The 15,523-nt window shown below is 41.5% G+C and overlaps 2 protein-coding genes across 8 annotated transcripts in view; one reads left to right on the plus strand and one right to left on the minus strand.

The window, feature by feature from the left end:
• Window positions 1–15,523, minus strand: part of TRPM3 (transient receptor potential cation channel subfamily M member 3) — a gene marked incomplete at both ends in the record, with an annotated part of 817,853 nt that overhangs the window by 193,749 nt on the left and 608,581 nt on the right. For 2 of the 7 annotated variants that reach the window (XM_079706363.1, XM_079706369.1), the window contains one exon: window positions 12,171–12,245. The exons of the other annotated variants lie outside the window; for them this stretch is intronic. In XM_079706363.1, the coding sequence (XP_079562489.1) occupies window positions 12,171–12,245 (75 nt within the window). The remainder of the gene's footprint in view (window positions 1–12,170; window positions 12,246–15,523) is intronic. 7 annotated transcript variants of the gene reach the window in all.
• Window positions 13,676–13,981, plus strand: LOC307054590 (transcription and mRNA export factor ENY2-like; the record flags this gene model as incomplete). Its single annotated transcript, XM_079706370.1, has 1 exon — window positions 13,676–13,981. The coding sequence occupies one exon, from the start codon at window positions 13,676–13,678 to the stop codon at window positions 13,979–13,981; it is 306 nt and encodes a 101-aa protein (XP_079562496.1).

A 15,523-nucleotide genomic window follows, 5' to 3' on the forward strand; every position in this document is an offset into this window, starting at 1 on the left:
AATGGAAAACAGTTATTCCCTCATGGCCAGACAGCTCTGATTAAAATGTTCTGCTATTAACGTCTGTACGTTTCCAGGACATCCAAGCAACATTCCACATGAATCGTTTCAAAAGAAAGGGAACGGACAATTGCATGGGCTGTAAGGCAAGTATTACTCTCATAAAAGGAAAGAGCCAGCGTTTTTTTCTTTGGGGCCATTGTTTGCAGGCTGAATGTTTTAATGTAATTGATCTAAGTCTACAAGAAAACTCGCTCAAACAAAGCTACAGTCTTCTTAGTTTCTGCTCTGTTCAAAACCCACATCAAAAGGCATCCTTGCCTTCTCAAATGTAAGGTAATCAAAGTGATTCTAACTCATTTTACTTTATAATTCCTTGCCCACACTCCCCTATAAATGTGCCAGGATCTAGGTCCACAGCTCGTACAAGATCATTTGGCTTCTTGACAGAATTAATAAGCAGCAGAGCAGCCAGGGGAATTATGATTTGGAAAGACCTAGTCCACAGTGCAGGGCATGGCTGGGTAGGAGAGGTAAATGGTAAGAGAGAGGGAAATGTTGCTGGTAATGGCAAAATTGTATATTAATTTGCCCTTCCAAAATAATTTAAAAAAAAAATCTCTGCGTCATTTGAAGGAGACTGCTATTACTTCTCCCTGCACCAAATGTGAAAAGTTCTATTCTCTCTTTAAGGCATGTTCTTTTTGACTTACTCTTTCTGGAGAACTTATATGCATCCTGCAGTTCCCAGGCTCAAAGACAAGTCTTCCTTAGGCCCCTCGCTTTCACCCCTACCAGGCAGAATTAACTATTCTCACTTTTGTGTTCTTATAGCATTTACTTTTCTTAAAAGCCCATGCCAATGAATATACTTTATAAATTTGTCAATCAACTACTATGATATCAAGGAAAAAATTCTCATAGTACCTTACATATCTCTTGAAGTTTTCTCTCATTAAATTACATGTTTGGACATCTCTTTTCTCTGTAGGTAGGTTTATCTTTGTATTCCCAGCATATCATAGAGTGTTCTACATGTAGTAGTTGTTCACTAAAATCTGGGGTACAGAAGGAAGGCAGGATACTGAATCACCTCAAGTATATCCTGATTGCTCATAGGTTATATGACAATGTAATTATTTCTATAGAAATTTTCAAATGTTTTATGACATAAGCAATTTTCCCTTAATCAACTGACCTGAGATCCAGGGCACTTAGATCTGATTTAAATTCTCCTGAAATCAGGAATGATGCCAAATGCCCAGTTTCTATGCTCACTGGTTTTCCTGTGGACTACTGAGATTGCTTCCTAACTGATTTCTCTGCCTCTACAACAATCATCATATAACTGCTAGTTATCATCTGTAAATACAGTCTTCTCTGTAACAATATTTAGTGGGTTCCCATTGCTTATAGATAAAAGCCCAAATAATTTTGCATGACAGACAAGGCTCCCTATATTCTGGACCCAACCTTTATTCACAGCCTCATCTCTCTCACCAGAGCTTTCTGTTCATTCTGATTCTAGTCTCATCCAGACTATCTTCCTTATCCTCCATCTAGGACTATTTTTAAATTTCCCTTTAGCCATCCTAATTTTCAGAGAGGAGTATCTTTCCCTACTCTTGGTTTCATGAGGAGGAATTTTTCCTAAGCAGATCCTTGGGTTTTCTATGCTTTTACTCCTTGGTAGATTTGAGAAGAATAACTGATTTGCCCACTCAGTCTCGCTCTTCTTTCTCTTGGCATCTTCCTGCCTGCAGGAAGCCTGACATCTCCCAACTCCTCCAGGGCCCTATCCCTGCGGGTGTATGCGGTAGGGTAGGGAATGAAGGCTTACTGTGGAATTCTGCCTAATTCTGGGGAGTCAATAATCCCACTTGGTCAACAGTCTAAAAGCCATGTCTGCTAACTTGTCCCCCAACTAAAAATGATATTCTGAGTTCCATCAACTACTTCTTTCATTTCTCGAAGTGTTTAGAACTTGGAAGAGGAAAAGAGGTGCTATTTATTGCAGCCCCTCAGAAACCTTAACTCAATCTGCAAAGTCCAGTTCAAATGTTACTAATTCCTGAGGCCCTTCCTAACTCCCTCAGGCAGTATTAATTATTCATTCCTTTGTAGTCCCATTATTTGTTTACTTATTTTTCTACATATCCTTTGGCAGTTTTTAAATTCTGCCTTGCTTTAATGAAAGTTTCATCCACTACATTGTAAACTCTTTGGGACAGAAACACCCACACCCCTCTTAGACAACATTCTGGTTTCCATAGTGCCTCATACTTAGAAGGTAGTTCAAATAAATGCTTGTGAAGTAAAATTAGAAGGTACAATGCCTAGGGTCTATACCTTGGGACTAGCACAGCTGAAACAACATGAATAGATGGGTTGTTATAAGGGGACTAAGTATCATACCTCAATACTACTGATGCAAACTACTGAAAGTGGAAATGACAGCCATTTAAGTGGTCCCTGGTGTCCTTTTACAGGCCTTCACTACTGGTCTTAGTGGTGGTCAGAGACCAAGAAAAGAACACGCTGAATGACCTGGGTGGGTGCTCACACATTGTCTTGTCCATCTGGATTAAGTCTACAAGAGTCCAGATTCTTAGGAACTTGAATAGCCAATTTCAGTTCAGCTGTCTTGTACTTTTAAATTGAAGCCTTATTATTTCTCAGAATTGGACCCAGCTGCAGTGACAACGTGTCCTGGACACTGGGAAGAAAGACGCGAACAAAGATTTACACTCTTCCCCTTGCTGGAAGGATGTCCGTGAAAGCTATTATTTCCTCCAGTTGAAATAAACAGGGAACTACATGACTGAAGTAGAAACCTAATTCTGTTCTCTCTGAGGTGATGGATATGTTTTAGCAGCTAACTTGCTGTAGGCCAGGAGTGACCTTCATTCACCACAAAGGTTATTGAAGTTATTAAAATAACTGACTGCCATTATCATGTATGAGACAAAGGAAGGGTGCTGATTATTTGGGAGCTAGTAATGGTATTTAATCCAATTTCTGCCCAGCAGTTGGGAAAAGCGATACATTTTTATTTGATTATCTGGCATCTTTTCCAAAAGATAATGTGTCCAATCTGATCAAATTTTCACTGTTACTAAATCCTCAGTGAGAAATATGATGACAATGTCATGGGAAACCTTCTTTCCTCTGGTGTCAAGTTTCCATGTGGAGGGCTCCATTAATGTGACACATCTAGCCCCTTGTCCTTCTCGTCTCTATATATAGAATTGAGTAACCTGGTTGGTGGTGGCTAATGTCCATGTTTCTTGATTGGATAGGACTAGTCTACTAAAAGTCTCTCAGTGAGGAGGATTTAGCATCTTTTCTCATCTTCCTCTATGGACCAGTGCCAGTCAGTGATATTAGTAAAACTGTTTCTGTAGACCCAAATTTCTCCTCTGGTTGGCTGTCTGAGGGCTGAGGTAAGCAGGCAAACCCATTTGGCCCTCACAATAAGTCATTATCTTCAACTACTTCATCATTAATAGAAGTGATATTTTGATCTCCATCTGCCTAACTCCAGTGTTCAACTCTCGGTCAATTTGAATCTTGTCCTGTCAAGAGTGAGTTATAATTTACTGGACTTCCTCAAGCTCCAACACCATGAGTTACAATGCAGTCACTTCTGTTGCTGGTGTTCATTTTGCAGCAGCATCTAACAGACCTGAACCTCTGGTTCAAGTTTGTTAACGTGATCTTATTTTTTAGATGCAAGTACGGCCTTTTCTGAAAGACAATTTTTTCTTAATGTCTTTACAGCTCCTTAAAAGGAAACAACAATTGCCACAGATTTTAAAAAAAGCTTATTAAAAATGGAACCCAAACAAGGGGGCTTATGAATTCCTGGGTTGCAGTGAATGATTTCATGTAGTGAAGTCCACTCGGCCAACTGACTGAAGGCAGTTTCCTATTCCTGTAGGGAAAGTAGCGGCTACGAAGCACCCACCAGGTGCTGGGCACTCAGCCAGGCAAGTTGTATATGTTCACTTAATCTGCTCACCAACCCTATGATAGAGATATTATCATCCCACTTTTACAGTTAAATAAATTGAGGCACTGAGAGTAAATCACATATCTGAACAGGGTTTCAGAGACCTATTAGGAAATTCAGAGCCTGCACTCTGCAATCTACTCGCCTGTCTCTCACTAGGGTGACCAGGTGATTTATCATACAAAAACCAGGACATTCTTGCAAGTGAAGAGGTCATTAATAATTACTCTGGGATGACAAGGATCAATATAAACCAGAATTATTTAGTTTTGGACAAACCTGTACATATGGTCACTCTAGGGTCTCAAACTTGTTTCTAGCAGATTTTTAAAAATAGATGTCAATTTTGTGTATTTAGAAAGGGGCCTGAGTTTGTTCACTGTTCCTTTGTTCATCTCTTCCTGGCTTAAAAAGGCTAAGACTCACTTGTTGCCCCTCCCTGATTCTTGAGATCCAGTTTCTAGCTCCATCTAAATAAATCACAGCTGTTTGTTATCAGAGATATTTCTTCCTCTAGCCACACAGAGGGATGAAGCACCAGGGAAGGATTAGATCATTAAGCAAAGGAAAATAGCAACAACAATACAACAGCACCTGCATAAATCCTGTAGGGGGAAAAGATCAATTTAAAGTTTTTCTCGTGTTCTAGCATATCCTTGATGGAGTTGGATATAAATAACTTCTACTTTTCTCTCTTATAAATAAATGTCTCATTACATTCTATCACTTAAGCACACTGGAGTGTTGTGAGGAGGAATCAGAGAGAGTCAAGGCCCAGGGGCATGGGGGTGGTTAACCTCATTACCCTACTCTGTTGAGTTGGTGTGAAACAGCCACTTGAGTTATTCCTACTGCTGCCACCAAGAGTCACTTGACATCAATAATCAGTGCTAATACTGTCATTCTAGTAAATGGGTTATCCTAATGTTACATAGAAGAGTGTGGCACTCTAAGGACTGCTCTTAAAATCCTGATTCTAATGTGCAAAGAACTAGTTTGTGCATTGAAAATTATCACAAGAGGTGTGTGGAAATGCCCATTTCCAGTTCTCAGCTCTTCTTACCAGTGTGTGCTCTAGTAGGATGGCTCTGAAGCCTAGCATGCTCCAGAATCACCTGGAGGATCAGCTAAAATACACACTGCTGGGCCCCACCCTCAGAGCTTCTGATCAGTAGGTCTAGAATGGGACTTGAGAATGTGCATTTCTAACAAGTTCCCAGATGATGCTATTGTTGCTGGTCCACGGACCATACTCTGAGAACCAATGCCCTAGCATAAAGCTGTAGGGAATGGAGACTTTTCACCTGTGAAAAGAAGTGAAATCTAAGACGTGCCCCCTGGAATAAATTAAGATGAAAGCCCATGGAGCAGGACTGAAATGTCCCTGTTATATTTCTAATAGTCTATTGAAGTCTGACTACGAGTCAGCAAACTTTTTCTGTAAGAGGCCAGATAGTAAATATCTTCAGCTTTGCAGGCTAGATGATCTCTGCTGCAAGTTCTCAACTCTGCCACTGTAGCATGAAAGCAGCCAGAGACATTGCATGGAAGATGGAGCGTGGAAACGGCTATATTCCAATAAAGCTTTATTTACAAAGATGAATAACGCACTGGATTTGGCCCACAGGCCATAATTTGCCAACCTCTGAGTCTAACTAATGTGATAAATATGATTCACATATTGCAACATCTGTTAGTATGTTGAGTCCAAGTATGCCTATGGTCAATGAGAAACCAACCAAGCTGGAAACCTGTGTCAGCCAAGCCCTGACACCTGTTTTAGCTGCACGTGATGGGTCAACTATTAACCGTACTGGAAGATATGCACTCTTCTTGCAATTCAACCCCTACAGCTGTTTAAAAACCAACGCCTCACCACTTCATCCTAATTCAACAGGGGTTTCGCTGCACTGCTGGAAATTACGTAAATTTAATTTACTCTCTACTTGGTACTTTGCCTAAAAGTCAGTAATATCTTCCTGTGTAGCAGGATCATTGATTATCAGTTAATTCATATTTCGTTTTAAATTTGTTTTTTCTTCTCCTTATTTCCAAAAGGGCCCACTGGGTTGTCTTTTCTCACGGGAGGTTTACGCTGGTGGCCTGAAGATAAGCTCTCATGATGGTTTTTGTTAAAGAACTAAGCTCGCCGAGGCCCTGAAGAGGAGGAAGACAAAGACAAATGTATTTGATGGGGAGAGGTGGAAGCGGATGAGATGGAGAGGAAATTATCCAACTCCTGGGACAGGCAGAAAGGACTCGCAACATCCCTGATGGTCAGTTCCCGGGTCTCTCCTTACTTGTCCCATCAACAGCATTTGACACAGTTGGCCATTCCTTCCTCTTGGAAATATGTTCTTTGCTTGGCTTCCAGAGAGCATTCTCCTCTGGTTTCCCTCTCACTTCACTAGCTGCTCCTTCTTTATCTCCTTTGCTGGTCTCTCCTCTGATAGAAGGACTGTCTCGAAGCTCAGTTCTTGGTCCTCTCCTGTCCTGTCCTCTCCTCACACGCTACCTTGGTGATCTCATCCACTCACATGGTTTCATATACTGTCGACACACAGACATCTTCCATATTTATAATTCGAGGCCAAATATCTCCACTGAACTTCAGTCTCACATAACTGTGCCCCTCTTGACATCTCCACACATGCTATGAGGCCTCTCAAATCTGACATGTCCGAAGCTAAGCTCCTGATATGGTCTCATCCCTGCCATCCCCATCCCCACAGTCTTCTCCAGACTGGAAAATGGAAACTCCATTCTTCTACTGATCAGCCTCCAAAATCTGGAACCATACCCCATATCCAATTTGATGGTAAATCTTGCCTGGGCTACCTTCATATCATAGTTCACATATGACTACTTCTCACCTCCTCAACTGCTACCACCCCTAGTCTAGTCACCATCAGCTTTTGCCTGGATTGGTGCCATTTTCTCTTGACTGGCATCTCTGTTTTCATTCCTGCTCCCAGTTTGGACGACTCTCAACTCAGCAGGTACAGCGAGTCTATTGAAACATACAAGACCACTCATTCCTTTGCTCAAAACTCCACAAGCTCCCATCTCCCACAGAGTGAACGTGAAAGTCAGAGGTCTTACAGTCCTCCCTGGCCCTGGCCCTTGTTTCCTCTTTGGCCTCCTCCCCACTCCTCTCCTACTCTTCCTCCCACGTGGTCACACAGGCCTCCTGATGCTCCTCAAACATGCTGCCCACATTCCCACCTCAGTGCCTTTTTAATGTTGTTTCCTCTGCTGGAAATGGTCTCCAAAACATCACACAACTTGCTCCCTCATTTCCTCCTAGTCTTTACTCAGATGTCCCCTTTTCACGGAGTCCTCCCCCTACTCTACTGAAAATTGCAGCCCCTTCCCTGCTTGCCTTTCTGCCTTCTTTGCTTTTTCTCTCTCCCCAGCACTTATCACTATGCAATACACTATGTATTTCACTTGTTTGTTCTCTGTCTCCTTCCACTCAAATGTAAACTCCTTAAGGGTGGGATTAGCACAGGCATCTGGTCTGAAGGGGCTGCTGTGAAGTGCACTTTGGGGTGCTGAGTCGGGGCTGCAGAGCCCTGGGCACAGGGATGCCAGCTGCAGCAAAGATACCATTGGCTTTACTCGGCCAGGCAGCACCAGAGCCTTCCACCCTGGAGGGACCAAGCAGGCTTGGGCAGTTTTTTTTATCAGTGGTCACCTTGGCTGAGGGAGGTTAAAAGGCTCTTATTCAATTTTCCAGGTACACCATAAGCATGAGAGAGGCGGTAGGGAGAGAGAGAGGACAGTGGGGAGGGGAGAGAAGAGAGGAGAGGAAAGAGGGAGAGAGGTGGCAGGAGAGGAGAGGAAGGGGGTGGAGAGAGAGAGGGAGAGAGGGGAAGAGAGGGGGGAGGGAGGGAGCGAAGGAGGGAGGAGGGGAGAGGACAAGGGTAGAGGAGAGAGGAATATGGGGAGAGAGGAGAGGAAGAGGGAGAGAAGCAGAATGAAAGAGAGAGGGAGGGAGAGGGAAGGAGGGAGGGGGAGGAAGGGAGAAAGAGAGAGAGAGAGAGAGAGAGAGAGAGAGAGAGAGAGAGAGAGCGCTAATAGATAAAGATTGAATTTACCAAAACTAGATGGAAAGGGGGCTTGGAATTGGATTTATCTGAATTAAGGAAAACTGTTATTATGTGACATTTCCTACATACCTAAGTTTATGAACAGTAATTCATACTCATAACAACGGTTCTTATTACTTGAATAATGGAAATAAATAAATCAATGGAACAAAAGAAACCCTGCCCCACTCAAACCAAGAAAACAGGATAGAAAAATGGAAATACAGGGTGTAATGAACTTTTCACTTTTCCCCAAACTCCACCATGATTTCATAATAAATTCTGATGTGAACCAGAGTCAATATGCACTTCCTGTGTTCTCCCTTTGGGTGGACGAAATGCTGCTAATGAGGAAGGGTTCAGCTCAGATCTTTCTGATGACCAGAAAAGCTGACTCTTCAATCCTCATTCCTCTGTTTTAGCAAAGGTGCACCTGTTTTTCCACTCTGCCTTGTTCCGCCAGGAATTGCCCACAAAACCCCACGTGGACCCAGAGACGTCAAGGCTCGTTAGCCAACAAGAACTGTTGATTCCTCTGCCTGGGATTTAGGACTTGAGTGTTTGCCTGCAGGGTTGCAGCATGTGGGACTCTGCGAGGCTTGTGAAATCCGGCCTCCTTGCAGAACAGGGACAGCCTGTTCAGTAAGGGTAAGAGCGCTTGTTGCTTCAGTGATGGATGCCAAAAAAACAAAAAACAAAAAACAAACAAAAAAAAACCCCTGCATGCTTATTTGGCCAGTATTAGGGCATAACATCTCTATTTTTCTCCTATTTCTCAGGGCTTAATGATCTTAAGCTGAGGGTTCAAGTTAAAAGATTTTTATTCTGTTAAAACTTATGACAACTTTATTACTGACATTTTGGGAGAACGACTTCTAGTCATTTTCCTAGCGTATATGAAATATAGGCTTACATCCAGTAGTTTAAATGGCTTGAAATGATCCAAACAGTATTTTCAAAGGATGGGCAAATTATTTTAAATCCTGGGAAGGGGCTTTGAAGGGCCCTATGACAATTGCCCTGGCCTGACCCATCTCCAGTGAATTAAAATCTCAGCCCGCTATTTTAAAAGATCTCTAGAGAATGAGATACCTTATCGTCTCCAAATATAACCTACTGTAAAATTGTTGATTATAGCAGAAAAGTACTCAGTCAGCACAAGTTTTCCCATCTATTTTATGTTTGTCTAACTTTCTAAAGTTAGCTATGCATTTCTACTGAATGGTTGATCCTAATCTAGACTGAAAAGCAGCCACGGGCAATTATCACTTTAGATAAGTGCAGAAAAATCAATACTTATTTCTTTTTCTGTGTAAATGGAAATAATGAAGCCATGATGGCATTGGCTGCTACAAAAATGTATATCCTAGACTCTCTAAATCCACAAGATAGAAATGATTTGACAACAAGCACAAGTCAACAGAAATGCAGTCAAATTTCCAGAATAAACGTTTTTATGCCCATGACAGTTGGAAGTATGCCTGACGGTCTTTGCCTGTACACGTTCCTATTTATTTATCCTCCCTGAATCTACGTATTATTGTTTTATTATGTGTCCTTTCTATATAGCTTTTAGTTTCTAAACTCTTCTATTACATTTTTACATCAGGTTGGAAACGAGAGTTAAAAATAAGGCCAGAAGACCAAATATTGATGTTTACAATAAAAATTTATTGAGCACCTACCTACCTGCATGTGCCAGGTGCTGTGCTAGATTTGCAGGATGACAAAAGTGAGTATGACTCAGGCTCTGCTCACATGGAGCTCACAATCTACAGGTGATGGGGAGGAGGCGCAGGCAGACAACCACTCTACCAAAGAGGCAATGCTACAACACAGGTTTATACAGAGTGCTGTGGGAACGGGGGTTATGTGGTGAATAACTGAGCCTAAGAGGATCATGCGCGCGCGCGCGCGCGCGTGTGTGTGTCTATGGTTTCTGATAGTATTTCAGAAAAAAGAAGATTTTCAAGCTGAGACTTAAGAGTGTAGGTTTTTGCCAATAAGTAGAGTTGGGAGAGGTTGGAATTTCAGCAAATGTCAAAATGGGACAAAAACACATCGAACAGGGCATGTCCTTTAAGAGAAACTGCAAGTAGCTTGGAATGGGTGGGACATAAGGTCCACAGGCATTAGGAAGGAGAGGAAAGCTAGAAAAACAACAAATGAGAAGATATGGAAGGTCTTCCAGTTAGTGAAACAAGGAAGAGACTGAGTCCCACCAAGAAAGTTGCCATCAGAAGAACCTATTAGTTCTGACCAGCAACTGAGACCAAAATGCCAGTCAAACATTTGCAACCCAAATCTTTCTAATCTGAAAGATCTCAGCATTCTTCCCTACGTGTAAAAGAACCTAAGTCTTATCAGAATGGTGGACAGTTACCTGTTTCAGACTCATTTGTTTACAGGAACTGTCCCAGTCCCTGAACAGAGAGTTCCAATGTGGAATGGGGTTCCTTCCTAAAAAAGAGAGAGCTCCTAGCTGGAATTGGAAAATAAGTCAGATAAACAAGACAGGCAAATACCAAGAAACAGGTTTCAATAAAATTTGTTCTACTCCTTCAATATCATTCTTTTGACTCCGTTATTTTCTTGATTGACAAGGTGACTTTTCATTAACAAGCGTGGCAAACAGTTCAGTGTCACAGCCAACTTCTGTCAAGCCACTTTATAAAATGAAGAGAGGGCAGATGTTTAAACTGTAACTGTCTTCTTCACACAACCTATCCTTTGAAGGGAAAATTCTTTAAAAGGCAGAGAAAACTTCAAACAACACATTCACTTGAGAGCATCTGGAAAATGGCAAGTTATCACAGTCCAAAGTTAACTGATCATGAATTTGGTATTTGTATTTTGGATGGTCTTCTACTTGATTGGTTGATTCTACCAGTAGTAAAAAGTCTGAATGATTAGGCTGAACGTGTTACAGCATCCAAAGAAGACAATGAGATGTTCCTGATATACATGTAACCTGCCCAGAGGAAGTTTAACATCCTTTTCAGGTCACTTGATTTGAATCCAGGGCTGTCAGTCTCTGAGAATATAAATTCACTGTTTCTTACTTCCAGGGCTCCCTGGATGAAGTTCTGCTATGACCTTTAACTTACAGAGTTGTTATTTATCTCATGGAACAGTTATGAGCTCAATGATGGAAAACTTCATGTCATGGTTACCCCAATGCACTGGATGATGGTGCAATGATCAAAAAGATGCCAGTGATGACAATTGAACGTCCCTTTGCCTTCCCAGCCTCCTTCATATATTCTCAGGCATAGGATGACAAAGGGAAGTCCACGAGTCACATGAAGAAAGACTGTAGCCATGGGCACACGATCAGGAGCTCCTCTGTTTGTCTTCACCCCTACCGCCCATGCCACCACCCTGTCCTACTTCCTCCTCATCTCGTTCCTGTGAATTCCTCTACCATTTGCCACTAACCACTGTCCTCCACCCAAAGTTCTGCTGATGATTATTCCCAGCTGAACCAATATTCAACCCGTGTCTGACACAGAGTTTGTGTTCAAATAGTTGTTGAATGAAATAATGACCCCCAAACCCTCCAAGGTAACAAAATTTTAGCGGAGTGTCTTTTTGAATGAAATAATGAATGCTTCCTTATGTGGGGTGAAAAGAGCAAGGGTTTTGGAATCTTATCAGCCTAGGTTTGTACCTGTCTGTACCACTAACTGGATATAAAACAAGGGCTTAACTACTCTGAGATGCTATTTCATCTACTATAAAGAAGGAAGATAATAATTCCTACTCTGAAGGGTTTTTGTGACTATTGAAAGAGACAGTATATATGAAAATGCTAGCACAGTGCCTGGAATATACTTGGACCTCAATAAATGCTCATTTCTCTCTTCTCTGTCTTATGTGGTATTATTAAGATGGTAAATAATAGGGAGTAATTAATCTCTGGTGTGGTTGGATGTCTTAGAAGAGATAAACAGCAGTCACAGGGAGGGATAGTGTTAGGAATTTGTAAAGGAAATGACTATTTCTACGGTTAATTTTCTTGGTTGGGGTTTAAGAGGAAATTCATGTTGTCCATTAATTATACTTACCAATTGGGTCTAATTGGCAACTACCCCAAAATGAATAAAACAAGTGGGAATCAAGAGAGAAAAATGGCAGGCATCCTGTCAAAAAATAAAATCTTTGAAATTTCTACAACCCAATGGTTGGATTCACATTTTATTAAAGCAGACCAATCTCCCAATTTATAAATTTACACGTGATGGCAACCCAACTGCATATTCAGACCTATGCAAAGCATCAAACAGCGCTCTGTACCAGCTATGCCTTGTCTCATTGCTCCCTCAGATAAACGGGTCCTTAAAATCAACATTTCCTTTGCTGGAGGACAGAGCCTTCATTATTCTGTTTCAGCCTAGATAACTGTTGTAGTGGTTAAAGGGTTAAATGAGTTAATCCATGTTAAGTGCTTGTAACAATGCTTGGCACTTAGTAAATCCTCAAGAAATGTTTGTTTTTGTTATACTAATTATAACAATAATTATGTCTTCCAAGGCTGAATAAATACTGGATTCCTCCCTCTCTCCCTTTAAAAACATTTTTTTCTTATTTCTAGAGATACATGTCTTATTCTCTGGTAATTAGCTACTTCTGGCCTAAAAGAAGTACTTCTTCAGAGGCTAATGTACTTAACTTTTCTTTTTAAAAGGGAACTGAAACCAATGCCAATGTGTCACTCAACATAGCTCATGTTATTTACTGAAGAGATCCCCACATTTCCCTTTCTTCTCTCATGGGCCAAGAAAATGACCAATTAGATAGATAGATAGATAGAACCATATATATCTGTATCTATCTGTCACATATTATCTCTATCATATACCTCTTTCTATCTGTCTGTCTGTCTGTCTATCTATCTACCTACCTTTCTATCTATCTATCTTCCAAAAAAAAGTCGTCAAAGACATTTCATTATAACAGGTTTCCTACCAATTCTGGCTATTCTATCCCAAACTGGGAGAGAAATTTAATGGTAAATAATGTCTCTGGAGTTGTTAACTTACTAACAAGCTAGTTTTAGGCTAGATGACTCAGGCAGGATCTCATTTCAAATCTAGGCCTCAGGAGAATCTGCCTCTGCCCCTTTTGCTCCTTCCCTAAAATAGCATTTACAGAGGGGCCCAGATCCTTGAGTTAGGTCTTCTAGCCCTAGTGTCCTAGGATCAAGCCCGACTTCTAGAGCAGCCACAGCTTGGGGTGGTAGTTGTTGGCTGTTGGTTGGGCAGGGGATAGCTGGTTAGTGAGAGGCACAGTAGGGTCTCACCCCATTTTTCATAAAACATCACTTGGTAATTCCTCAGTGCCCATAACTTGGCAGGGCTGCCTTTTCATAAGAACGTACTCATTGGGGAAAACACAAAGCAATATCACTTGAAGCACAAAATGTAAGGGTTGGTTCTCTGGATTATCGATAGTTTGCAAAATAACAAGCCAAGGAGGGTCTAGGTCCTGGCAGCCGAAGAGTGTGGTAGGTAACGGTCGTCAGCCCAAGGGTCATTTCGTCACTGGGAAGGGACAGCCCTTGCACGCGGTGATGGTGGTTAGCAAGATGAACAAAGATGCGCAGATGAGAGCAGCAATTAACCAAAAGTTGATAGAAACTGGAGAAAGAGAATGCCTCAAAGAGTGGCTGAGAGCTAAATTAACTGAATGTGGCTGGAAGGATCAGTTGAAGGCACACTGTAAAGAGGTAATTAAAGAAAAAGGACTAGAACACATTACTACTGATGAGTTGGTGGCTGAAATCACACCAAAAGGCAGAGTCCTGGTACCTGACAGTGTAAAGAAGGAGCTCCTGCAAAGAATAAGAACATTCTTTGCTCAGCACGCCAGCCTTTAAGATTGAATTGGATTGTGTTGTTTTGTGGTTTTATTTCTGAAAGTAAAACTTGCCAGACTTCCCTGGTGGTGCAGTGGTTGGGAATCCGCCTGCCAACGCAGGGGACATGGGTTTGATCCCTGGTCAGGGAAGATCCTGCATGCCGCGGGGCAGCTAGGCCCATGCTCCATAACTGCTGAGCCTGCGTGCCTAGAGCCCGCGCTCCGCAGCGGGAGAGGCCACCGCAATGAGAAGCCCACGCACCACAATGAAGCGTAGCCCCCATTTGCCACAACTAGAGAAAGCCTGCACGCAGCAACGAAGACCCAACGTGGGGGCGGGGGGTAACTTGCCATAAATTAGGAATCGATTTCCCAAAATAAAATCCTTTTTTGTATGATGGTATACGGTTTTCAGTAATGATGCATACAATTATATTGATTTTTTCCCCCTAAATGTGTTATTTTAATAAATATCTCATGAATTAAAAAAAACAAGCCAAGAGTAACTACTGTACATTTTCCAGAAAGTTACTAATTAGCACCTTCCTGAGAACATAAATTCAGCTTGGGAGCACACACCTCCCCAGGCCACTCCACCACTTTGTGCAACAACTAGACAGCTTGTTAAATATTATGAGCAAAACCTCAAAGAGTTGATGACACAAACCCTCCTGGAAATTTACCACAAAAGTGCTTGTTTAAGGAACCAAGCACAAAATTGGCTTAGCTGCGTCTTTCCTGCAGACTGAACAGCACACTGGTATTTTTAGTTTCTTTCTTTCCCCCCACAGTTACCAAGTCCTAATGAACAAAAGTTAAATGGCATTTTAGTGCAGCTCAACCAGATTTTTGCCGATTTGTTGCACGGCTAAAAATGGAAATGTCTGAACATCCAGTGTCTGTTGATTGTGATTCCAATTCTCTTGATACTTCCTTGCTTACCCTTCAAGATGCAGGGGAGAAAATGGTCTCAAGGGGAAAAACTGGAGAATAAAGGGTTAAGGATTTTGCATCAAATACGTTGATATCCTAAGTGCCCTGCTTTTATTCCTTGCTCAGGTGCCTGGAGAACCTTTTGTTATTTGAGTTCCCCTGGTACTCTGTTAAACAGAATAAGAGAAGTACCTCCCAAACTAAGGCAATGACAACGCTGAGCAAAGAGTAGCAGTTAGGAGTTCGGAGTCGTGAGTTCAGGTAAAAGCTGTGCCAGTTAATTCACTGTATGAATTTAGGTAGGACACTTGATTGACCTTTTCCAAGTGGGCTTTCCTATCTGGAAAATGAAGGCAATGAACTAGGTGAAATATATATATATAATACCAATGATAATATATAGTTATAGATATATAGAATCCCATGAGTATGAATTGCTCTGCTTCTGCCCCATCTATATATCTATATCTATGTATATGCAATAATGTTCCATTTATCATATTACACTATATTCTACCTTTACATCATTCTATTAAGGAGGGTCAATAAAAGGGAAACAATGAAACATCTTCTTATCCTCATGATTTTGATGATCGTGTTTCCTAAAAAACAAACTAAGCCTAGTTCA

Source organism: Hyperoodon ampullatus (genome assembly GCF_949752795.1).
Source record: "Hyperoodon ampullatus genome assembly, chromosome: 6".
Lineage (NCBI taxonomy): Eukaryota > Metazoa > Chordata > Mammalia > Artiodactyla > Ziphiidae > Hyperoodon > Hyperoodon ampullatus.